Here is a 24,352-nt window from a genome sequence, read left to right as displayed (position 1 = left end):
TCACAATGCCATGTAAAAAGTGGAGTGGCAGTTATATGTGACTTGTGGGGGTCAGAGTTGAAAGTTCTCTGAAATACCACAACTAAGAGGTATCAGTGTATTTATTCCTATTAAATGATTGGACTAATATATGCCCAACATCAGGAAGGTGATGTCTTTTGGAGGACAAGGAAACACTTTTGAACTGTGTTCAAGTAGTGCCAGGGCTGGTCTTTGCCTCCACCTAGAGAAAGTTCAACCCATTGTTACTCATACATGAGGCTCCAGAATTTCTATGGGGGTGGTGGGGGTGGGATGTGGGCAGGTAGGTGGGTTAGGGATGGAAACTGGTGATGACAGGGCTGGAAAATACACCTTACGTGTTAAAACTGTCATAGACCAGAATGGACACTAGTAGGGGGAGGGGCAAAACTCCTGCCCCAAGGCCATCTTTGTAATTCCTGCCCTTTGCCTGGCTTTCTAGAGAGGGCAAGAAGGGAGATGGGGAAGCATCTTGAGTTCCAAGGGTGATGGGTGATCATGGAGGATCATTTATTAAAGACCTACTACATGCCATTCATTTGTACACATTATCTCACTTAACCTAACGACTCTAGAAGGTATTATCTAATACAGTAGAGCATCAAATAGAACTATCTTGGGGAACGGGTAGACCGAATTCTTTTTGGTTGTGCGACCCTGGCCAAGTTTAGTCTAAGACTTCAGTTTCTTCATCTCTAAAAGGAAGATGTTGATGCCTACCTCAAAAGATCGTTGGATCATCAGTAAGTGATAATACAGAAGAAATAAAGATACAGGGTCATGTTTAGTAATTTTCTCAAGGTCATAGAATTTAATAAGTGGCAGACCTGGGATCCCAATCCCAGTTTAGCTAATCCTATAGCCAGTGTTCTTTCCACTGCCACTTTGTAACTGGGTATAATCATTCTGAGCAAATTTCCTTAAGTCCCCCGGGTCTGGGATTCCTCATATGTAAAATACAGAGTTCATTCATTAAACTCTTGTGTCAACGTGGGCACATAATGGAGACTGCAGCTCCCTCCACCTTCCCCTTCTCATTCAACGTAGGTTATTTATCTTTAACTTCTAAAATGGACTCTGCAAGCACTTTACCAAGCGGGCGCACTTGCACAAACACTCAGATTCTCCTTTATTTCCTCTTCTTTCCTTTTCCACCTAGGCTCCCGCCCCACCCAGCGCCAGGCCACGCCCTGGCGTGTGACGTCAGCACGCCTCGTGCGTCGCGTCGCGGCGCTCACTGGGGGCCCGGCTTTCGCCCGCTGCTGCCGCCGCCGCCGCCGGCCGCGGCTGCTCTCCCAAGATGGCGGCTCCTCCGGGCGAGTACTTCAGCGTTGGGAGCCAGGTGTCGTGCCGGACGTGCCAGGAGCAGCGGCTGCAGGGCGAGGTGGTAGCCTTCGACTACCAGTCCAAAATGCTGGCTTTAAGTATCCTTCGCTGCGCGGAGCCCGAGGCCGGGCCGGCGTGTATGTGCGGTGGTGGGGGGGTGGGGGACGACGGCGGCGGCTGGGGCCCTCTCCGGGCCTAGGGGCGACCGGCTACCGCGGCGCCCGGAGCGCATGCGCACGGCCCTGAGCTCCCCTCCCCCTCTTCGTGTGTCCCTCGGTCCGCTTTGGGGACCCTGTCTCCCACCCCTTGTGGGAGCTGGGCCCCGAGCGAGGGTCAGTGGGTGGAGGGGGGCTTGACACGCGGATGCTTTTTGGGGGGAACCGCTACGAGAGGGGACACAGTCATCAGGAGAGAGGGTGGTCGTGGGAGGGGGCTGGTGGATTGGAGCCCGGATGGAAGGGGGGCGGGTAGAATCATGTGGGGAGGGGGTGTGTAGAGTAAGGATCTGCTAGTGGGGCAAGGCTATGGAGTTTACGAGGGGGTGTCTCCTGGTGGGATTTAGTCCAAGGAAGGGCGGTGGGGTGGTGACCAAATGGGCCTTGCCTGCTTTGGGGGAGAGTAACTGCAGGACAGTTTGTATTTGAAATGGGGATAGGGGCTTGTTTTGCTGGTGCGTGTGTATGCGTGGTGCTGTTGGGGGCGGGGAGTACTGAATTAGGTTCCTCAGTCGTTTGAAGATTGCTGTTTTGAGGATGTTTGCACTGGAAACCTGGTCCAGAGAGAAGACCACGTTTTTTTAGGGGCTTATGTGGGGTTGTGTGGGTTACAGGTGAAAGAGTAAGTTAATCTTCTCTTGCTCAGCCCAGCACATGGAGTCCTGACTTTTCCATAGTAGTTGCCTCCCCTTTTGGAAGTGGCGGTGTTAAACAGAATGGAAGAGAAGGCCTGCTTCTTTGGGGGTGGAAATGATTTCTGAGTTACTCCAGGAAACTCAGTCTTGGAAACAAAATACTTCCTGGTTGTAATAAATGTGCCACCCTTTCCCCTTCTTTTTGAGCCACAGGTGGGTTTATTTGGATTTTTTTTTTTTTTTTTTTTTTGAGGCGTAATCCTTTATGGCATCTTTCAAAAGGAAGTTTCCTACTGAGTGCTGCGTTTGAGTGGCAAGTATTTTAATTTATTTAACCACTAGTTGTAGATTTCCAGTTTAGGAAGATGTCCTCTGAACATCTTTTTTTTTTTTTTTTTTTTTTGTAAAATATAAAAACTCAGACCTAGACCCCGTGAGACCTTTTACATTAGTGGAAGGGTTTTGGAATGAGGAATTACTTTTAATTGGCATGTGATATGCTCTTGGTAAATAGTTGGAGGATGGGTGAGTGAATGAATGAATGGATACATAAACAAATGGGTTAACTGGCTGGGTCACCTTGAGTGACCCTCATTCCCAGTGCTGTAGTTTTCTCTTCTGCAGAATGGGAAACCTGAAATCTAAAAAAGTGAAAAGAGCCGTATCTAGATATAAGAACTATTATACCAGGAACAGAAAGTCCTGCCTCTCCTGTGTGATTCCTTAGGTTCAAGAAAAACTATATATACAGCATTAACACAGCATTATGCCTCCATACGACCAGTAGAGAGGTGACAGAAACCCTTTTTGAGGCTTCCAATTTTAGATGATACTTGGCTTTGAAAAGCTTGAGATCTTTTGGTTCTGGGGTTTTGAGCGGGTGGAAGGTGACAGGCAGAGATTTCCTGGGGAGAGCTGTGATTCTTGTGAGGCTCCCCTGCCCCCCTCTTGCTCGTGACATACCTTTTACACCAGCCTTGTGTGAGTTGTGTTCTCCATGCCCCTCTTTTCCTTAACTTTATTTTCTCACCAGAATGTCCCTCTTCCAGTGGAAAGCCCAACCATGCAGACATCTTGCTCATAAACTTACAGTATGTTTCAGAAGTGGAAATAATTAATGACCGAACAGAAACCCCTCCTCCCCTAGCTTCACTCAATGTTAGTAAGGTAAGGACTTGAGGGCAGTTCTGGCTCTTTAAAATGGTGGGAAAAATTGAGACTCATTGACCCCTGGTGGTACATACGTTGTCCATTGTTTTTCACGTTTTCATTGACTTCATGGTTTGTTCTGATAACCTTTTTTGAAGAAACACCAATTTAAGTTTTCTTTTTATTCCTGCATGCCTTAAAAAAATTTAAGAAACCTTTTAATGCCCAAATAAAGTTGCAAGCTTGCTTTTGTCCTTTGTGAAAGAGGGCTTTTTTTTTTTTTTTTTTTTTTTTAAACCTGGAGTCCATGTGCGAACTTTTGGTGTTTGTGGGGTTGGGTAGGGGCGTTGCCTGTGAACCTCCTGAAATTGTGTGTATGTGTGTATGTGGTTTTGGGTGAACACCTGTAGTATTTTGGAGATTCTCAATTCATGACATACAAAAAATTGAAAACTACTGCCTTCAAGCTTCATTTTTGTCTTTATGTTTGAATTTTGAGGTCTGATAAAATTAGAGGCTTAGGATATTTTAATCTTGGATGTATGTACTGATATCTGGGAACCCTCAAATCACTTTTTTTGACTCTTCACTTCTATCAGCCAAAGTTCACGTATTGTAATAATAATACCACTCCGTGCCTTGTAGTCTTTGCTGTCCTTGTATTTGGAATGCTCTTTCTTCCAGAGTGTCTGGAGCCTCATCCTTCAGGACTTAGTTAAACGGCACCTCTTCTGAGAAGTCTTCTCTGATCACAGAGGCTAAAGGAATTTGCCCCCATTCTCTTTCCAGTACCTTATCTTCCAGAGTTCAGGTGACATAGCATTTATAGTCCAACTTGGAACATTTTTGAGAGGAAAGCAGAGTGCTTTTGTTTTACACTGAGACAAGCATAGATCAGTGTATCCTGGGCAAATTGGAACTTTAAGGTTACCTATTCGTAGTCTTTGTATAATTATAATTGTGTGTCATTTGTTTACTTTTTTATCTCACCAAACTTTGTTCTGTGAGGATGGGAACCATACCTGTTTTGCTCATGGCTGAATATACAGAGCCTTGCACAGGATAGGTGCTTAATATTCTTTGAATAAATAAGTTAGACCTTTGATTTTAATAGCAGCTGCCTTTCCTTTAGTCTCTTGAATTCGTATGGTGGAAGTTTTTCCCTCTAGAGGAGTCTTGTAATAATGTATATTCTCTTACCTCTCTTGGGAATGTGGTGTGTTGGCTACAATTCAGCAAAGCAAGGAAACACTCAGGCAGCTGAAACAATAGAGGGTAACTGAGGCTGGCAGAATATACTTACCTCAGATCGGGAGCTCCCTTTCAGGTTCCAGAGAAATGCCACTCATTTTTTTAGTGATGGCTGAGGACAGATTCAGAAAGGTCTTGGGTTCCGTATTAAAGGCTATTGCATATAGAACGTCCCAGTCTTGGGTGCCTGGGTGGCTCAGTCAGTTAAGTGTCCGACTCCTGATTTTGGCTCAGGTCATGATCTCTCGGTTCGTGGGTTCGAGCCCTGTGTTGGGCTCTGCACTGATAGTGTGGAGCTTGCTTGGAATTGTCTGTCTCTCTTTCTCTCTCCTTAAAAATGAATAAATAAACATAAAAAAAATTTCCATTCTTAGAAACTTCTAGATTTTTGAAACCCTGGCTTAGGTACCTTCCAGAGTGTAGGAGTTTTTTGCATCGTCTTCTTTTGGCTGAAGAGATTTTAAAAGATTCAAGTGAAATAGTTTATTCCTCATATGTTGAAAATAGGCTCTGAGTTAGTTTTTATAGGGCAGGAGAAGTCTGTCACTAAATAACTAAATCTTTAGTGAGTAGTAGAGGAAAGGTTATCTGAAAGGGATGATTTTCTCTAATGTAAAACTTAATAAGTTCCTGCTCTTGTGACCAGTAAGTGCCACCATTTATCTGAGAGGGCTTGGAGTGTTATGGGTAGGACTGTTAAAAGGTCACTCTCTTATGTTTGACCTCAAATAGAAATAGTTCTTGGTTATTTAATTTTGTAGATTATCTTTGCCTTTGGGGTTTTGCTTTCTGCTGCTCAGTTTTAGCTTATTAGCATTGTTGTAAACTAGTTGTTTACCCACGCTTTCAAGAAAGTGGTTGTGTCATAGGCTAGGGAATATCAGAAATTTTTACTTTTCTTTGTGGCCTGCTTGCCAAGTCTTGAAAAGGGTTTGTTTTCTGGGGAGAGGAGTCAAACTAAAAACTAAAATTAGGTTGGAGGGCTATCTTTGGATTTCATTTATTCCCTCTTTCATTTGCAGAGATGTTTATGAGTAAGCTTATATTGGCTTTCTGAAACCCAGCGTTTGAGGATGCTTTGCGATTCCTCCCTGGATTCAGTTAGAATTAGAAGAGCCTTCTGCACTGTTATTGAAAACTTAATCTGGGCAGCTGTTTACCTATTGATTGAATGCCATGGAAAGTTCATCCCATGGAAGAGCATGGACTTGGGTTTTTTTCTAAAGATGGAGGATTGTTTAAGCGTGTTAGAACTAAAGTGCTCAGAGATCCCTGGAAGAAAACTTGCTGCTCACAGTGTGGGGAAGCACCACCTGTGTGTACCACTTCCAGTGGAAGATACCATCACATGTTGACTCATGTTGCTGACATAGTAAGCGCTCTGTTTAATCCTGTTGATATAAAATGGATATTTGTTTACTCTGACCCAGCAGGAACTGGAAGAGAAGGTCCTTCAATAAAAGAAAATACTTAATTCCAGCCCAACTAGAGAAGGTACAAACTAGCAGTTCTTAGAGATGAGCCTGTTTTGTTTTCAGTTGACAGTGTACTGCAGGCTAAGAAGTCCTGTGTCTACAGGGATGTGGGATGTGAGAGGCAGCTTGGAAGAGGACAGTGGGGTTGCTGAAGTTCATGAGTATCACTCGATCTCCTCCACGGTACTGTTGTACTTTTAAAGTGTTCTGAGTGTCCTGACTATAAGACAGAAGCATTTCAGCAAAAATACAAAAGCACATCAAAGCCAGTCATAAGTGAGGTTCAGATTACTCACTATGTGGCTTATTAGTTTATTCTGTCATGAGGAACTTAAATACTGCTTTAGGGTGAGAAGAACCCTAGGGTCCCTGTGGCAGAATGAAGTTGGGTGTTTCTTAACAAGTTCTTTTGCATTGACTCAGCATCTTGTTCCCTGGGGATGAAGACTGCCCATGGATTAGTAGTGCTCTCAGGAGATGATTTGGGACATGTCAACATTAACAAGGGTCTCTTTTATGTAGCATTATAAAACATTTCCTGAAATCTGTTTTGTGTAGGTGTTGTGGTAAGCTCTGTCGGGGACCACATTTATTTTTCTAGAGCTTTACAGATTACAAAGAGCTTTGACACCTCTTATTTCATTCTCACCACCACCATGTGATCTTTGTAGTATATTCTTTTCCTTTTCATTTAACAGGCTTATTAGTTTAAGTGACTTGTCTAGGTTTATGGCCAGTAGTGTGGGAGCTCATGTTTTTATGTGCCATTCTCTGAACTAGCAATTGGTAGATGTCTCATTCAATGCTAACAATAGTTCTTATGGTGTGGCTACCATCACCATCTTAGAGAAGAGTAAACTGGAGGCTCAGAGAAAATGAGTCACTAGCTCAGTGTCCTGCAACTCGTGATGGAGCTGGGATTTGAACTCGGGTCTAATATTTTGACTGCGAAGTCCCATGTTAAGTAATGTTTCTACGTAGAGAGAACCTCTGTATTGTGTGGTCAGGAGGAGTGCGGTCTAGTAGAAAAAACGGGCTACGTGGGTAAGTCTTTAAAAGTCACTTCTCTGCCTCTTAACCTTACTGAACATCAGTTTTCTCACGATAAAAATGGGATAATGTTAGTGTCTATCTCGTAGAGTTGTTATGGGGATTAGGTCACGTTGACTGGAATTGGCAAATGTTAGTTCTGTTCTTTTGCATTAGCTGTGTGTAGCCAACTGATGTTCCTTGAATTATGGCATGGGGGCAAGATGGGGAAAAGGGGGCAGTATGACAGCGGGAAGGCAGCTAAGAACATGAATGGATTACTATGTCATTCTCGCCTGGATTTGGTCTGACATTCATTCAGATATCCAAACTTGCCAACCCAGGACTGGGGAAAATCAAAATTGTATTGAATACCATTAATATGTAATGTAGTTAAAACGTGTTTTTAAGAGTTGTCTTCTTGGTGACCAGAATTAACTTGAACTTCCAGAGCAGTGTTATCAGGTGGCATAGTTAAGTGAACACTTGGCCGAGTACTGGAGTTTAGAGTGAGCAGTCACACAGCGAAGGAGGCTGTGCTTTTTTTAGCCTCTGAGATTCCTGGGAAAGAACTCACCGACACAGCCAAGGCACGTGTATGTATTTGTTTAAATTAATCATCTGCATTGAATGAGATGTAAGTTCTCACTTTGCTGAGTCGGAGAAGACTTTCTTGAGATAGTTGTATGTTGTGGGGGGAGGCAGGGAAAGTGACAAAACATCAAAAATTGAAATCCACAGGTAAGGTGTCCACCTCCCTTACCAGACCACTGACTAATTTTTTAGCTTCTTTTATCCATTTATTACCCATTTATACCTTACTAACAAGCAGTGAGTTATCTGATGCAACCAGGAAGAAGAAAGAGATTGAAAGGGCTTATCATTAGCCCTTGGTAATGAAGAATGAGTTGGCTGCCTTTGAATAAGAAGGGTATTTGGAGATTGGTGGTGATTGTGGGGAGGTCTGGAAAGAAAGGCTGAGAAAATGGAAGAGTCACAAAGTTGACTTTTTAAAAAAACTGACCTTGGGGACCTTGGATGGCTCAGTTGGATAAGCATCCTACTTCGGCTCAGGTCATGATCTCAGGGTTCGTGAGTTCGAGCCCCGTGTTGGGCTTTGTGCTGACAGCTCAGTGCCTGGATCCTGCATCCGATTCTGTGTATCCCTCCCTCCCTCTGTCTCTCTCTCCCCCCCCCCCCCACCTTTCCGATTCTGCGTATCTCTCTCTTTCTCTGCCCCTCTCCCGCTTGTACTCTGTCTCTCTCTCAAAAGTAAATAAACATTAAAAAAAAATTTTTTTTTAAACCTGACCTCAGTGCTCACCTTTAGGTATGATGTCACACTGAGGGAAGACCTGACTCTGACTTTTTGTTTTGAGTTCTCCCAGTTCAAAGCTAATATTTAGCATAACCATAGACTTTCCAGTGATGTGAGGGTTAATTCTCAGTGTGAGTAAACTCCTGGGGTAGTTAATAGCTACTGCATTGTGGCCTGCGTTCATGGACCTATCCTGTTAGCCAGGTCCTTGACCGTATTGTGACCCTAATGTATTGGGGTATGGAGTTCACACCAAGTAGAATCAGATGGCCTGATTTTAGGTTATGTGTATATTGGTAGGAGGTAGAAGGTGTTCATAGTATGTGTAAATGGGAAGGGAAAGAACTACTTTTCTAGAGAAAGCAGGATTTTTTTGTCAGATAAAATTTTTCTAGCCTCTAGGAATCGCGTCTAACCTATTGGCTCCTCGATTAGAATATATTGTCAAGTGCCCAGTACTAGGTTAGAGTCCACCAGTAAGTTTTGCACCTGGCTGTGAACAGACACAGCTGTTCTTCATGAAAGTGTCATGAAGGTAGAGGTGGGGGGTGACTGCTGAGTGACGGGACATGTTAAGTAGTGAGTGGTGTCAGATGGAGTCAGAGAGGTAGAATGATTGACTACCATTTCAGAAATCACTAGTCTGTTGAAGGATGTCACGTTCTGTGGCATTTAAACTTTGGGGTCAGACTGACCCCCCTAGTGGGGGATGCGGTGCTCTAGGCGAGGGCTCATGACTCCATTCAAGCTAGGGTGCATGGCTGCCAGCTGACTCTGTGAGCCCTCGTTAGGGTACGGTTTTGCTTTGGAAGGGGGCTTTCTTGACATTACAGGGTGTGGGGACAATCGCTGTCCACCTGAAAAGACAAATTGCTGTGCTCGAGTGACTAGCGGAGGTGTGCCACAGGTGTGTTATTGAAGGCATGTCTGCGCTCTTTGACACAGAGATGATTGGCAAGGATTTTTCTGGTGGGTCAGTGGTGGTATCTCTTCTGCTTTAAGAAAGGGGCATTCTAACTGGTTTGGTCTTCCTGCTACAGAACAGGCTTGAGGGGAAAAGGCTGGGGGGAAAGGTGATGCAGTCAAGTTCTAGCATTGGAATTTTGAGACTAGCTTAGGTAAATACCAGACACTACCCTGGAGAGGGAAGCAAATTGTACCTGAGGTGGGAAATGAAAGGATCTGCACGCTGTGTCAGAAGCTAGCAGTATGTGTGGTAGAATGTGGGGGATTTAAAGAACTGGGTTCTTTTTGCAGCTGGGCTGTTAGTAATTTGTGTGACCCTGTGTTAGTCACTTAACTGGAACCTGGATCTGTTAGTTCTATGAATCTCTAATAGTCTAATAGTTTCTGTTCCTTTTATCCTCCTTTCCTCTTGCTCCCCCTTCCTTCCAGGTGCTGGGAATGTCAAGATGATTAGCACTGCCTTTGCCCACAAGAATCTCCTGTTTGGGGGCGCCTGGGTGGCTCAGTCAGTTAAGCATCTGACTCTTGATTTCAGCTCAGGTTATGATCTCACAGTTCATGAGATTGAGCCCCGTGTGTCAGGCTTTGTGCCAGCAGCATGGAGCCTGCTTGGGATTCTCTCTCTCCCTCTCTCTCTGCCCCTCCTCCTCTCTTGCTCTCTCTCAAAATAAATAAATTAAAAAAAAAAAAGAATCTCCTGTTTGTTGGCAGGGTGAGGGAGAGCTGCATTTAACTAGTGCTGACAATGTGGCAGGGTCAGTGTTAGTGGGGGTGTGAGCGAGGTGCTGTGAGAGCATAGAGCAGGGGGCAGCAAACTCTCCTGGAAGGGCCAGATAGCAAATGTTTTAGGTTTGTGGGCTGTACATTCTGTCACAACTACTCAACTTTGCCTTTGTAGCAAAAGCAGCCATAGATGATATGTAAACAAATGGGCATGGTCTTTCCAATAAAGCATAACTAAAACAGGTGTTGGGCTGAATTTGGCCCACAGGCTATAGTTTGCCAGTCCTTGGCATAGAGTAGTAAACATTTTAGGGAAGGCTTTTCTGATGTAACAGTGGAGTAGGGTCTTGAAGAATATTCGATAAAAGGAAGGAAGTTAAATGGAATCCAGCGGATTTGGAAGGTGCTCACTTTGTCCATCTCTGCAATTGGGAAACTTCTTTTAGTAAGCTAACCCGGAGGTTGGTTGTTCTCAGGGAGTAAAGGGATGAGTTGTGTGCCATATTGGTGTTAGGTGCTTTCCATGCTTACTGAACTCCCAACAGTAACCCTTCAGGATGGGCCCCAGATGAATGAACTGAGGCTCTGGAGAGGTTATGCATCTTGCTCAGGTTCGTGCAGCTAGGGCGTGGTAGGCAGGGGTTTGAGCTGGAATCTAGGCGTAAGGGGGTGGCTCTCCTATTTTACTCTGCTTTCTCTCTTTTCAGAGCCCAGGAAAGAACAGTGCATGGCTCTTTCACTATCATGAATAAGATCAACTCTTTACTCACTAGATAGTGCACCCATTTTGGCATGTGAAGGGGAAAGGGATTTCCAATAGATTATAACAGTTATATTTTGAAAGATGTCTTCTTTAGGACTTACAACCTATCTAGCAGCTCTTACAGAAACCAGAAAGGGAAGCACTGAGCCCATTGGCTAAAGGAAGGTTGGATTGTATGAATTTTTCTGAAATGACCCACAGGCCACCTTCTCTGTGCTAACAGTAATGATGTTTTAATAACGATGTTAACAGCTAATATTTGCACAGTGCTTTACACCTAGTGCTTTCACCCAGACTGTCTCCCTTAATCCTCACTGCCATGTGTGAGCTGGCTAATTTGAGCGCACATTCTCAGAGATGGGTTGTTGAGATCAAATTTCAGCCTATATCCCAGCCAGTTTTCTCTCTGACAGGGCCATGTGCAGGTTCCATGGCAGTGCTGGTTTCAGGGTCTCAGGACTAGGAAATTACTCATTGTCCTGGAGGTTTAGTTTTCTGTTGTAGCTATGAATTGTGTTTGGTGACATAACTTACAAATAGCTGACAAACTCTTGACTTACTGACAACTAGTTTTTGTTTTAAACCCAGTGAAAGAAAAAGCTTTGCCTATGGAGGGGACTGTGACTCAAGGCTGGTCTGTATTGTGCAGCAGCTACATCATGGTAACAAGGATGGTGTTGAAGCTTGGAGATTTTAGGTGGGGCTGCGGCCCCTGGATTTGCACGTTGTTTTTCCTCGTAGTTCAAAGCACTCAACATACCTTAACATGCAAGTACAAGAGACTTGCTTGACTTAGCTTCCCTAGTCTCAGCCCAGTCAGAAAATGATGGGTCCATGGGGCATCTGGCTGGCTGGCTTGCTCAGTCAGAGGAGCATGCAGCTTTTGATCTTGGGGTCATGAGTTCAAGCCCCACATTGGGTGTAGAGATTACTTAAATATTTAAAAAAAAAAAAAAAAGATGGATCCAGGGAATACCTGTCATTATTGGTCTGAACTGCTTTCTTATATAATGTCTGTTTTCTGAAAAGCATTCCTGCAAGTTACCTTTAACAAAAGAAATAAAGGATGTCCTTGAAGTTTAGGGTGAGACTGAGGCCCTTTTCAGAAGAGATACCCTTTACTAGAAAGCAGACAGCTGTGTTCTGCACTGGGGACATTGATGGAAATGCCAGAATGCGCTGACAAAAAGAGAAGGTGGCAGCTAAGTTTTAAAATATTTTTCCTTTCTGGAAAAAAAACTTTTTTCCTTTCTGAAAATACTTTCTTTTGCATTTAAATTTAGATTTTCAGCAGTCATTTAGACTTCCTTAGGTGGAACTGTTTATAGTGACAGGGTTAAGAATGCAAGCTTTGGAGTCAGACTGGGTTCCAATCCACTCTCCCACTTGTGGCTTGGTAGACTTGGGCAGGTTTCTTAACAGCTGTGATTAGTTTCTCCATCTATTAAGTAGGAGGAATTTTAGTCCCTATTTCATAGGCTTGTTGTGCAGATTAAATGCTGAATACATGTAAAGTGTGTAGCTTGGTGCTTAGGGCGGAGCAAGCTCTCACTCAACAAGTTGGTTCTTAGAATTTTAATATTCACTGCCAGGCCTCTTGGGCTCTGTGGTTGCTGTTTGATTCAGTGTTTTGATTCATTATTATGTATTCTAGGACACAACGGCAAGTGGGATACTCTATTTTTGGAGTTCCCAACCATGCAAAGTATGGTTCTTCTTTACTGTTTGTAAAGAACTGTATTTTATTGAAACCAGCAGACAGGAGCTTTCAGCTAGGGAACAAGAAGACTTGGGGATATTGATTTGATAGTTGGAAGAAATATTTTTGCGAGCCCGCTTATTGCTGGCTAGGAAGGAGGGCTTTCTAAGAGTGCACCCCAGAATTGAAGCCACAGAAACAAGCGTGGGCCCTCCTGATGACAATTGTCCTTCGTCGCTGCAGTCTGTCTTCCCTCAGCCTCCACCAGGCCGTGCGGGCAGCAGCTGCGGTGTTTCCTAACCTCTCTGTGAGGGCAGCTGGTTGGAAAGCCCGTGTACACAGAGAAGACAAACTGAGAGTGGCTCATCGGAGTCAGTAGGTCACATCCAGCATGTTCCTCCTTTGGACTCTGCTTCCCTTGTTGTATCAGCTGTCACGGCCTGTTAAATACTTGCGGTAGGAATCCCTCTGGGTTCCCCACAGCACCTGTGCTTTCCTGGTCTGGGTGTGTGGAAATAAGATGGCCCAGCTGGTGACTGAATAACAAGATGAAGTGCGTGGTGCTTGGATTTTGTTGTTGTGGCTGCTTCCTTTTCCCCGTGTCACTGAGTGCAGGAGGTGTGTGTCACTGGTGTTCATTAGTTCACTCACTCAAGGGTTACCCAACAGCAGGCGTGACTGGATGCCTTTTAATATTGATGTGCTCCGGTGTCAAGTTCCTGTACTTTTCTCTGTAGCCCGTGTCAAGTTGCTATATATAAAATGGCCACAGGAGGAAGTGCTGGTTAGTAGACAGGGAATCACTTTTTCACCGGGTCTCGTACAAAATAAAAGGAGAGGCATGTTAGCACAGGTTGTCTTGTGCAGTCATTTCATTTAAGCCACATGCATGTTAGTGACACATATTTGTGGGTTTTTGCTTCTCAGTTTGCCCGAACCCAGTGTTTGTAAAGTGGTGCCTTTAGTATTCTCTGAGATTCTAACCAGTTAGCGCTTCAGATTTGATTGGAAGAGAGGCCAGCAGCTAGCATGTTTGCATTGAAAATAGATGTAGTGTGGTGACGGTCATTGAATTTAAAAAATCATGATCCTGCTAACCTTCCCAAGCTGAGAAGGCACACTCTCCACCTCTACCGAGGGCAGCTTCCATTGGTTCCCTCTAGTGGTTTGACAAAAACTGTAAACTTACTATCTTGGAATAACTGGACCATCTATACGTATGCATTAGTTTACAAAAATGTGGGGAAATTTACATCTGTGTAACTGCTAACTTGAGGGTGGAGTGATAGTTATTTGCTTTACAAAGGGACGCTTATCTATACTTTTCATGGGTTTTAAGGAACCTGCCTAAAAAGAACAAGGTAATCTTCTTCCCTTCTCAACTCCAATTTTGAGAGAAGAAAGACTTCTAGATTCCTTTTGTGAGGGTAACCTTCCTTGTGCCTAACCGATTGGATCCTTTGTAGAAGAAATTTACCCCATTTGTACAAGTTCCTGGTGAAAGCAGATCTGTAGAGCTGAATGTCAGATTTAAGCATTTTTCAGATTGCCGTGAAAATACAGTTCATAAACTGACAGCTGGAGGATTCAGGGTTTGCAGTGCATCCAGACCCCCCAAAGCACAATTGCAGGTCCAGGTAGAGTAGTTGAGGATATTGGGGCAAATTGAAATAACAGCTTACTCTGATTTCTGTTGACTTTTCTGAGGTTTGTATATCATTTAGCATTTGGGATCTGTTTGCACTGTGACTTGAAATGGAGAATTACCCAGTTTATTCTCCTTTGCTTGCAGAGCCTTTAGAAAAGGTGTTTTGGGGGGGCTAGAAGTGTATTTTGAAATCATTGTTCTCTAGTCATTGTGTTGCTATTACTCAGGCTGTCCAAACGAATCACTCTGGCTAAGATTTATATGTATTTCATTATGCCTCTGGCAAAAATTCAGAAGTGGCTCCCAGCCTTTCTACCTCCTCTTCTAGCTTAATTTGTCCATTCCATTCTTAACCATTCTGCATAGGTGCCTGGTTTCCCTGAGCCAGTTCCTCCCACTGAATGGGTCATGTTAGGTTTTTAATCTACTAGGTGGATGACAAGGATGTTTTGCTCTGGTATCCGTATTGTCTAGTCAACACAAGCTTTATAGACGCAGCTTTGTCAGACCCAACACTGGGAGATGTTTTTGGTTTTCGGGGATAAACATTTTTAAAAAAAACCCTCAAAATGTGAGACCCTCCTGCTTGTTCATGGGGTAAGATAAACATCTGCTTGGTCACTTGTGCTTCCCAGGAGCCCCGTAGGAGTGTGGTTAATCCAGGGGAGCTTTTGTTGCCCCTGGTTTTACCTTCTGTCTTTGGAGACTTCAGATTTGTACAGGGTGTTTGAAAAACGAGAGTCAAGGAACCTCCTTGTTATCAGGGTTTTCTTGGTGATTGAGTAAGTTTTGCCTGTTGCTGCTTAAATCACACTGGCAGCAGCTCTCTCTGCAGAGAGACTAAGTGTGCTTTCTTGCTGCCGCTGGGATTGCCCAGGCTCCAGGGGATACTGTCAGCCTTGTGCATTGATTTCTCTGCAGACTCTGGCCTGGTGGGGCCAGATTGGCAGGACCAGGCTTGAAAGATTATTTATTTACTCCTGCTTTATCTCTCTCTCTCCATGTACCGGGGACCATGTGAGAAAGGATCTCCAGCTTCCAATCACTGTAGTTTTGGCCTTTCTTCCCTCTCTGCCCTAGGGAGACTGAAATGACCCTGCGCGTGACCTCTCTCTTCGGTGCTCACACCCCTCCCCCCCTCAGATCTTTGAAGCTCAGAGACAGGGCTCCCCATGACCCAGTTGAAGGTCTCCTTTTCTCTTCTTCATAGTCAAACCCACACCTTAATAAAGTGCTTCATTTTGCTAACAAGCGATTAGACACTTTGCCTGTAGAACTAGATTTGGTCTGTGGTTTGAAGGGTCACTGTTAGGCGGAATATAAATGTTTAAGAATTCCAAATGTCTAGGTACTTTGGGGATGTGCAAGAGGTATGATCTCTCTCTTAAGGAGCTGGTATTTGGGGACAAATTATGTGTGTTCACGTGTGTGTTTGTGTGTCTGTGTTTGGTGAGCTGCAGCGTCAGTATAGTAAGCCCTTAATGGGTCTGAAAAATCTCCTTAAATCATTTGTTTGACTTTCAGATGCATTGTCTGCCTTTCGTTTTAACCGTCTTGTCCAGCGTATTTGTTGTGTCTTATGCTCTAGCGAATTTGCCCTTCTGGAGTCTCTAGCAACCAGTAGTGTAGGGTGGGGACTAGAAGTGTGTTAGAGGGGCAGTAGGGGTTGAGGGGGCAACCCACCCCTGTTGGGAGGGATTTCCTAGATTTTAGTAGACTGCTGTATTCCCCCCTTACCTGCAGGGTGTGCATTCCAAGACCCTGGAGGATGCCTGAAACCATGCATAGTACCGAGCCCTGTATCTACTGGCTTTTTTCCTGTACATACATACCTACGATAGTTTAATTTATAATTAGGCGCAGTAAAGATCAACAACAATAGCTATAAAATGGAAAAATTATAAGTGTGCTGTCCTGACAGTTATGTGGATATGGTTGTCTCTCTCTAAATACCTCATTGTACTGTTCTTAGTTACCCTTCTTGTGATGATGTGAGGTGATAAAATGCCTACGTGAGGAGATGAAGTGAGGTGAATGATGTAGGAGCTGTGGTGTAGCGTTGGGTTACTGTTGACCTGATGATATGTCTGGAGGAGGATCATCTGCTTCTAGACCGAGGTTGACTCTGGATCAGGGCCGGGGGGTGGGTGGGGAGCGACTACTGTACTAGATTTTACTAGAATTTCTTTTGATCAGTCTGTGAGCATTCCACTAGAGGGCAGTTAAGGAAAGACATAAGGTAGAATGTGGACCATTCCTTTTTCTAAAGAGCAGGGTAACGGTAGCTCAAGTTGAAGGTGGACAGTATTGGGTTAGGTTTACTTGGGTCTTGGCTCCCCATGTGAGCACAGATAGTGTGGTACCAGAAAGATAGTCTTTTGAACCTCATATTCTGGTCTCTGAAGGTGTTGTAGACGTTGATTTCTAAAACTGAGACTAGCAGTGGCTGATAAAAGGTCTTAATTCTCTCCTTTCATAGAGATGTATGCATTACCTTTTATCTGATGGTCACTTCCCAGTCCCACTGTGTAACGTCGCCCTGCTTTATTTTCTTCCCAGCTCCTTGGCACTATCTGTAGTTACTTTGTTTCTGTTCATAGTCTGTCCAGTTCCTGCGGCAGTGCTGTACTCTAGTTCAGCACAGTGCATGTCTGGTATGTGTAGGCACTTAGTAAGTACTGGATGGAAGGAACGTCTGCCGCAGTGGCAATGACCCCTCAGGCATATTATGTATGTGTATGTTTCGCTTTTGAACTCTGAGAGAATTGAATCTACCAAACTAGTCTCTTCCAGCCTCCTTTCCTCAACAGGTCCTGACTGTTGGGAAGAATGAAGGTGAATGCTTTTCTGAGTCTCTTTCCTCTCCCCCACCCTAGCTTGCCAGCAAAGCACGGACAGAGAAGGAGGAGAAGCTGAGCCAGGCCTATGCAATCAGCGCTGGTGTTTCCCTAGAGGGCCAGCAGCTCTTCCAGACCATACACAAGACGTGAGTTGGGGGAGCATAGGGGTCCCTTGTCCCCGGGGGCAGCGCTGCCAGGCTGTGCTGTGTGGGTAGTTGTGTTCCCGAAAGTCAGCAGAGATGCTGGTTAGTGTGTCTGCAGCACCTTGGTGTCCAGGGATGTGGGTGTCTGTTGCCCTTCCATACAGGAGAATGGTGTAATCATGGACAAGTTGGTTTTTTGGGGCTTCGGTTTCTTCATGTGTAAAACTTGGTTTGGGATTAGATTATCCTGAGTCCCTTTCAGAACTGGTATTCCATAATTTAGAACACGGGGCTTCTTTCTCTTTCATTATTTTGACCTTGTCATGCCTTTCTCCAGAAGCTGATGGGGTTTTATTAAGGGAGTTACAAGTCTGTCTCTGATTGTACACTGGGAGAAACATAGGCAGTTAGGGAGAGCAGAAGGCCACCTTATTACCACCTCCTAAAAGACATTTTGTCACAGCAGAAGTCATTTGACTCTCCACTAGCTTCCCTAGCTGCCGAAACACTGAAACATTTGACACTCCCCCTCCCCCCTGCTGCCTTCTGTTACCCTATTTAACCACCTGGGTCTGGTGCACAGATGGCAGCTGGCATCAGAGCTGTTCGAGGCCATGGTATGAGTATCTGAACATTTACAGGTATGTGAAGGAACTCTTAGGAATATCAGCTGCCCTGTGTTTCCCCGAGTGTGAACTGGAATGGGTTTTCCCAGTCTGGCAAGTGCCCAGCTGTCCGATAACTGAGAGGGGCCGGTTTGAGGAGCAGTTACTGTTTCAGGAGGTGGGTGGCAGAGTACAGATCACAGGAAGATGGGGGGATTTCTTTTCCTGTCTTTCTAAAGGTGCCGTTTCCCCCCAGGCCAAAGGCTGGCAAACTCCAGGTAGTGGGCACATCTGTTCATTTGTTTATATATTGTATTATCTGTGGCTGCTTGTGTAGTACAGCAGCAGAGTTCAGTAGTTGTGACAGAGGTTGTATGACCCTCAGAGCCTAAAATATTTGCTGGCTGACTCTTTATAGAAAAAGTTTGCCAACCCCCTGCCCTAGGCTGCTACTTAAGTTGCATCTAGTGGCCTGAGCCTAGCTCTTTATTTGAATTCAATTTGGTTTGGACTTCTGAGGCTGCCACCAAGTTTTTTCTGGTTTTCCAGGTCCCTAATGCTTCAGAGTGCCTCTTCTGGGCCCTTCTCAGAATAAGTACACGTCAGGTCATTGCTTTTCCTAGCCACTGGTGCCCAGGAAATGTGTCGTGGCTACTCTTCCCTGTAGGCTGCTGGCATCTAGTTGTTGGCTGAGTTGTGAGCTGAGAACGTGGGGTCAGTTTCCTGGAGTTACTTATTCATCAGGCAGGAGGTGTGGGATGCCGCAAGAGGCAACTTTCACCTGCTCTCTTCTCCTTCCAGCATTAAAGACTGTAAATGGCAAGAAAAAAACATCGTAGTCATGGAAGAAGTTGTTATTACACCCCCATATCAAGTGGAAAACTGTAAAGGCAAAGAGGGGAGTGCACTGAGCCATGTACGCAAAATAGTAAGTAAAGGAGCCATGAACCTTTCGAGAGAGGATGATTCCTTGACCTTCACCCCTCCCCAGCATCAGGGCAGGACACTGCTGAGATCCCTGCCTCCGACCTACCAGCCTGAGAGCAGCCCTGCCTAGCCACCTGCCCCCTGCACTGCAGTGCTCTGGAGCTTACGGTTTGGCCACTTCTGTGGGGATGGAACCCGCTGGGCAGCATGCGGTAAAGCAAGCGGCCAGCCCCATGTCCTCCCTGGCATGGCTTTTTGGAATTAGCCAGACCATTCTGTGGTATTGCACCCGAGCAGTTCCTCTCATCCCAGTCTGGGTTCCTCTCGGGAGGAGCTGGTTGGTATAAGTCAGTTGCTGTTGGGTCTCTGACCCTGCATATGTCACATGACTATCTAGGTTGCGTTGTAGCATTTAGGAAAAAACACTCTGAGGGTTTGAGGGACCAATGTCGTGGATGTAAAAAGTCCAAGACTGCTAATTCCCTATTAGCTTTTCATTCTGCACTTAGATGAAGAGGGGCGAGGCAGTTTGGGACATAATAATCTCCTTTCATACTGTGTTTTAGCTTACAGACTCAACTTTCTTCTAGATAGTCTTGGCCAAAGCTGCAACAAATGTGGTTGAAACAAGAGGCCCCTGCCTACCTTTGGCTGGCAAGACCAGCAGACAGCAAGGGCAGAGATGCCTGAATAGTCCATGAGGCTGTGGAGACCTGGAGTGAACTGTTGGGGAGGCCTCGGTGCCCATCTCCTGTTCTGACCTAGGCTGAACTGGTCTCTTTCAGGTTGAAAAACATTTTAGAGACGTGGAAAGCCAAAAGATACTGCAGCGTTCACAAGCCCAGCAACCACAGAAGGAGGCTGCCCTGTCATCCTGAGTCCACACACACGGAGGACTCTTCCAGCATCCAGCCAGCGAGGCGATGGTGGTGGCTTCGGCGGAGGCAGGCCGGGGGAGGGAAGGGATCCTATATTTCCTGTTGGCTCTTGTTAACAAAGGGTCAGCATTTCCAAATCTTAGACTTGAACAAACAAAACACCCAACAAAAAAGAACAAGAGAATAATTTAAAAGTTGAATCATTACTTGACTAACAGACTTCGGTCCACCATGTCCTTTTCACAGTCCCCTTCTGGAACAGTCACCTTGTTAATTTTATTTTTGAAAATTCTTTTCCTGCTCTGCCCTTTCACCTTTGACTTTCCTAGTCTATCCCTGCCATTCTGTTTTTATAAGTGGCTTCACTTGCCTTCTGAGTGATTGAAAGAAACTTTTACATCTCTTCCAAAATAAAAGTAACAAGTTGACTGTGACACTGAAGTCGAGACTAGAGCAGCAGACAGAGGTCTCACTTTAAATTTGTCTTTGGTTTTCTTTTTCTTTTTTTTTTTTTTTTCTTTTTTTTGCACAGGGCATGGCTTGAATTAGTTTTATTTTTCTTAACTTTAAATATATATATGAAAATATATATTAAAATGTTCTCTAAATATTTTCTGCTTCTTGCAGGTCTCTTTTTACTAGATCATGGCCGCTCTTCCCACCTCCTCCCTTCGAAAATAAAAAATGTATTCCCCTCCCCACCACCTATAGCCAGGCAACTAACTTGACTTGGTTCACAGCAAGAATCTTCTGCAGCACTTTCTAGAGCCGGTGTTTGCAGGTGGGATTCGGCTGTGAGGGTTCCTGATGGCTTTTTAGTCTTTAACTGTGTGTGTGTACCAGTCTCACATTTGGCCAAAACCTCAGGATTCTCCCTCTGCCTTTTGTCTTACTTCATGGTACTAGAAGAACTTCCTCACCACACTCCTGTCTCCTCGATGGGAGAGTCAGCTGCCCTGTCTCCTGTGCCCTCTGCAGGAAGAACTATTTTGCATGGCACGTCTCAGCTCCTCCTCGAAGGATGATTTTCTTCCTAAGAAACCTGGAGCCCACCTCTCCCAGTCTCTCGGAGTCTGTATCCAGAGCCAGTAGCCCAGGAGAAAGCTTGGGTGACCTGTAGTTTCTCTGCTCCCACCAACCTCCTGCTTTTATGCCCTTCCCCACCCCCCTGAAATTTTACAAGCTTATGATAGTTTGTATGTGCTCAGCCAATGGGCAGAAAACCTGGAGAGAATTTCTGGACTTTAGCCCACCAGTTTGTCTGGTTTGACTAACCTGCTGAGTGCTAAAACTGGCACCTGTTGCCCCCATGCCTTCAGGGCAGCCCAGGGGGGCAGAGTGTGCCACCAGCTGAATGTCAGGCACCGAGTGGGAAGTGGGTGATGCTCATGTGACTGGCTAGAGCTTTGGGGGTGGGGTGGGGGGTAACTAGTATCTTTTTGGCCATGATCTCTTTCCCCTTCCTTTTTTTTTTAATTAAATAAATGGATCAAAATTAAATAATTCAAGCCCTGCCTTCAAAATGAATTTTTTTTTTTTTTTAGTATTGTTTAGCAAAAACAATAAAACCCAAATTTTTTTAACCATCACTCATGTCTCAGGTTTGTACGTGCTTTAGAGACCCCAGTGGGGAGCGGTGTGAGGGGGGAGTAAGTGTTTGGTGATCTTTCCCTTTAGATTCTCTGCTTCCTACTCTTTATTCTCTCTCCTTCCATCTCCTGGAGCTCTCCCAGTGATAGAGTGCAAAGGATATAATTTAAGAAAGGGATCCTGGGTTGGGAGGTGTGTGTGAGTGGGGTAGGGGCACAGAGGGGTGGTCACGTATGCAAGGCTGTTTGTTACAGCTGTTTGGAAGAAAAGAGAAGACTGATACGTGTACTTGCATACCCACTTGCCATTGGCAAGATCTAGATTATTTTTTTTTAATGTTTATTTTTGAGAGAGAGAGCGTGAGTGGGGGAGGAGCAGAGGAGAGAGGGACACAGAATCCAAAGCAGGCTCCAGGCTCCGAACTGTCAGCATAGAGCCTGATGGGTGGCTTGAACTCACGAGCCGTGAGATCACGACCTGAGCCGAATCAGATGCTTAACTGAATCAACCACCCAGGCGCCCCTGGCCAGAGCTAGATTTAAAGTACCAGGCCTTCAATTTAGTCTGCACAGAAGTATAAGCTTCTGGAGAAGGTAAAAGGGAGAAAGGAGAGGGACCTTGTAAGCTCCAGAAATGCTAAGAGATGCCGTTAAAGTAGTGTGAATCATGGAAACTGGAAGGCTGGAAGGAAGCTCCGTGTCACATGTCCCACACCATCACTTCCTCCCCTTTAGGTCTATGAATGGGAGACAGTAGGTAGCAACGGTTTCTGGTAGGAAGCACTTCAAGAGGTGGAATTAAGGTCGAGTGAAAGGCAGGGAGGTGAAGAAAGAACAAGGGCTTTGGCAGCATGAATAGTTGGGCTCAAATCCCCACACCTCCCATTCTTCACTTTGAGGCTGTGGGTAAGTCAGTTCATGAGTCTGAGCCTTAGCTTCCCCAACTGTACACATGGAACACCTACCCATTTCCTAGGATTGGTGTGGAAGTTAAAGATACTTCAACTGCTTGATACCTAGAAGGTGCTCTGTAAATGTTAACAGAAATGTTAGCTGGATCCTGGGATGGTTGAGTCTGGGGTTGAGTTTGGATTAGGTGATTGTCAGAGGCTCCAGCTTTGCTGTTGAAGTCTTGATTTTTATTTAAAAAAAATTTTTTTTAAGTTTATTTATTTTGAGAGAGAGTGAGGAGGGAGGGCCAGAGAGAGAGGGAGAGAGAATCTCAAGCAGGCTGTGCACTGACAGCACAGAGTCTAACATGGGGCCTGAACTCATGAACCGTGAGATGATGATCTCAGCCGAAATCAAGATTTCGGACACTTAACCTACTGAGCCACCTAGGTTCCCCTGAGGTCTTTCTTAGATGGCGTTTTAAGCGAAGCTAATACGTAAAGCAGTCAGGCAAGTGGGGAAGGGGTCTCAGAGCTCTGCCCTCTGTTTCTCACAGATCTTACTGTATCTCTGCTCTGGAGTCCCAGGGAATTCCTTTGATTGTATTTTGAAAAGCCCTCATCTTACAAAAGGAGAGTGGGTTCTGCAGGGTTAAATGACTGCTGCCTGTCGTGGTGGAGCTGGAGCAAAACCCCAGCCTTTTATCCACTCGTGGACTCCTGTCACTGCTCTGTGACTTTCCAAACTGACGGCTTGTGCGTTGCTCACTTGTTCGCCAGGTGTAGGATGGAACACAGGACTGGGTGAGGTTGCCTGCTAGGTTGGAAGCACCCTGAACTGTTGAAGAGTATAGTGCGGGGGGCTCGCGTCTCTGATGACACATGTACAGGTTTTGCAATGTCTCCTTGGTTTTGTGGCATTCTCCCCCCACCCCCCCACCCCAGTGCACACGGACCTCTCCTCCCCAGCACCTGATGACCTCCCACTGCCACATGCCTTTGAGTTTACTGCTGCGTAGAACTGTCTGTAGGGCATACGTAGCCTTCCTGTGGTGAGTTGATACTGAGTCTGTGCTGTTAAGAGTCTGAGCAGCTTCTTGGCTGCTTTGAAAATTGCTCAGGCACTTCAGTATTAGGTCAGGGGCTTCAGCTCGGAGCCAGTGATTCAGGGTAAAGGCTCCTTGACGTTTTTGAAGCTAAGAATGTGTGTGTCGCAATCTGTTCTTCCACAAGACCTACTAGTTAGTAAAAGATGTAGAGAGCTTTCAGTCCTACACCTGGATAGACTCGGCTGTCCGTTGATAGGATACTGTGGTAAGAATGTATAAGGCCAGGACCTGCCACGTTGCAGGGTAAGCAGTGGGGAGAGTGGCAGGGGCAAGTTTGGGAACTGGGATTGGCCATTGTCTGCTCTGCGTGATGGATTTGCTTTCTCATCGCTTCTGGAGTCTGCTCGTGCCAGAGAATTCCCCTTTGAGAACCTCGAAGTCACCGCCATGTACTGCATGAACTTAAGGGGTTTGACATAACAGCCCCAAGTACTTAACAGGTGAAAACAGCCTAACAGTTTGGGCTGATCCACTGGTCGTAGACTGCTGCTAGGTAATCAAGTTTCAAAACGAGTTTGTTCTTTTATATTCTAAAAGCCTTACGTGGCTCATAATACGGACACTAGAAAATGAGGCAAACATTTTCCCTCCAGCAGCCCCCTCCCCCCCCATTGTTAACGTCTTTCATGCCCTCCGGATTCTTTTTATTTTTTTTTTATTTTTTTATTTTTTTCTTTTTTTCAACGTTTATTTATTTTTGGGACAGAGAGAGACAGAGCATGAATGGGGGAGGGGCAGAGAGAGAGGGAGACACAGAATCGGAAACAGGCTCCAGGCTCTGAGCCATCAGCCCAGAGCCCGACGCGGGGCTCGAACTCGCCGACCGCGAGATCGTGACCTGGCTGAAGCTGGACGCTTAACCGACTGCGCCACCCAGGCGCCCCCGGATTCTAAGACACTTCTTTCTCCCTGCCCCTTGCGTTTCTGACAGTGCAGTGTGCTTCACAATGTCAGAAGAAACTTGCCAGTTGGTTGCCTTGCTCTGTAATATTAGCATCTCAGGAATTGTTCTCTAGGAAAGGTATGGGGCTAGGTGATCTCTCAGATGACTCCCAGCCTATCTTATCTCGTCTGTCTTACCCTGCAATGCCTTGCTTCAAAGCCACCTGTGAAGTCATCCTTGACTTTTTAATTAGTAGAAAGTTATTCCTAG

At 45.3% G+C, this 24,352-nt stretch overlaps 1 protein-coding gene across 1 annotated transcript; it reads left to right on the top strand.

Annotated features, from left to right (window-relative positions):
- The first annotated feature begins 1,185 nt into the window (after positions 1–1,185).
- On the top strand, positions 1,186–20,045 carry LSM12 (LSM12 homolog). Its single transcript, XM_043584663.1, has 5 exons — positions 1,186–1,445; positions 3,231–3,364; positions 17,095–17,204; positions 18,608–18,734; positions 19,519–20,045. Exons 1-5 carry the CDS (start codon positions 1,322–1,324, stop codon positions 19,609–19,611), a joined length of 588 nt encoding a protein of 195 aa, XP_043440598.1. The 5' UTR covers positions 1,186–1,321; the 3' UTR covers positions 19,612–20,045.
- The last annotated feature ends 4,307 nt before the right edge of the window (positions 20,046–24,352 follow it).

This window comes from Prionailurus bengalensis, chromosome E1, assembly GCF_016509475.1.
Source record: "Prionailurus bengalensis isolate Pbe53 chromosome E1, Fcat_Pben_1.1_paternal_pri, whole genome shotgun sequence".
In the NCBI taxonomy this organism is placed as follows: domain Eukaryota; kingdom Metazoa; phylum Chordata; class Mammalia; order Carnivora; family Felidae; genus Prionailurus; species Prionailurus bengalensis.
Note: the sequence above shows the minus strand (reverse complement) of the source record. Positions and strands in the feature narration are given on the sequence as shown.

Coding starts and splice junctions, on each gene's coding strand:
- LSM12 (XM_043584663.1), top strand. CDS start 1,322: ATGGCGGCTCCTCCGGGCGAGTACTTCAGCGTTGGGAGCCAGGTGTCG. Junction 1,446..3,230: donor GTCCAAAATGCTGGCTTTAA/GTATCCTTCGCT, acceptor TTTTCTCACCAG/AATGTCCCTCTTCCAGTGGA. Junction 3,365..17,094: donor CTTCACTCAATGTTAGTAAG/GTAAGGACTTGA, acceptor CCCCCACCCTAG/CTTGCCAGCAAAGCACGGAC.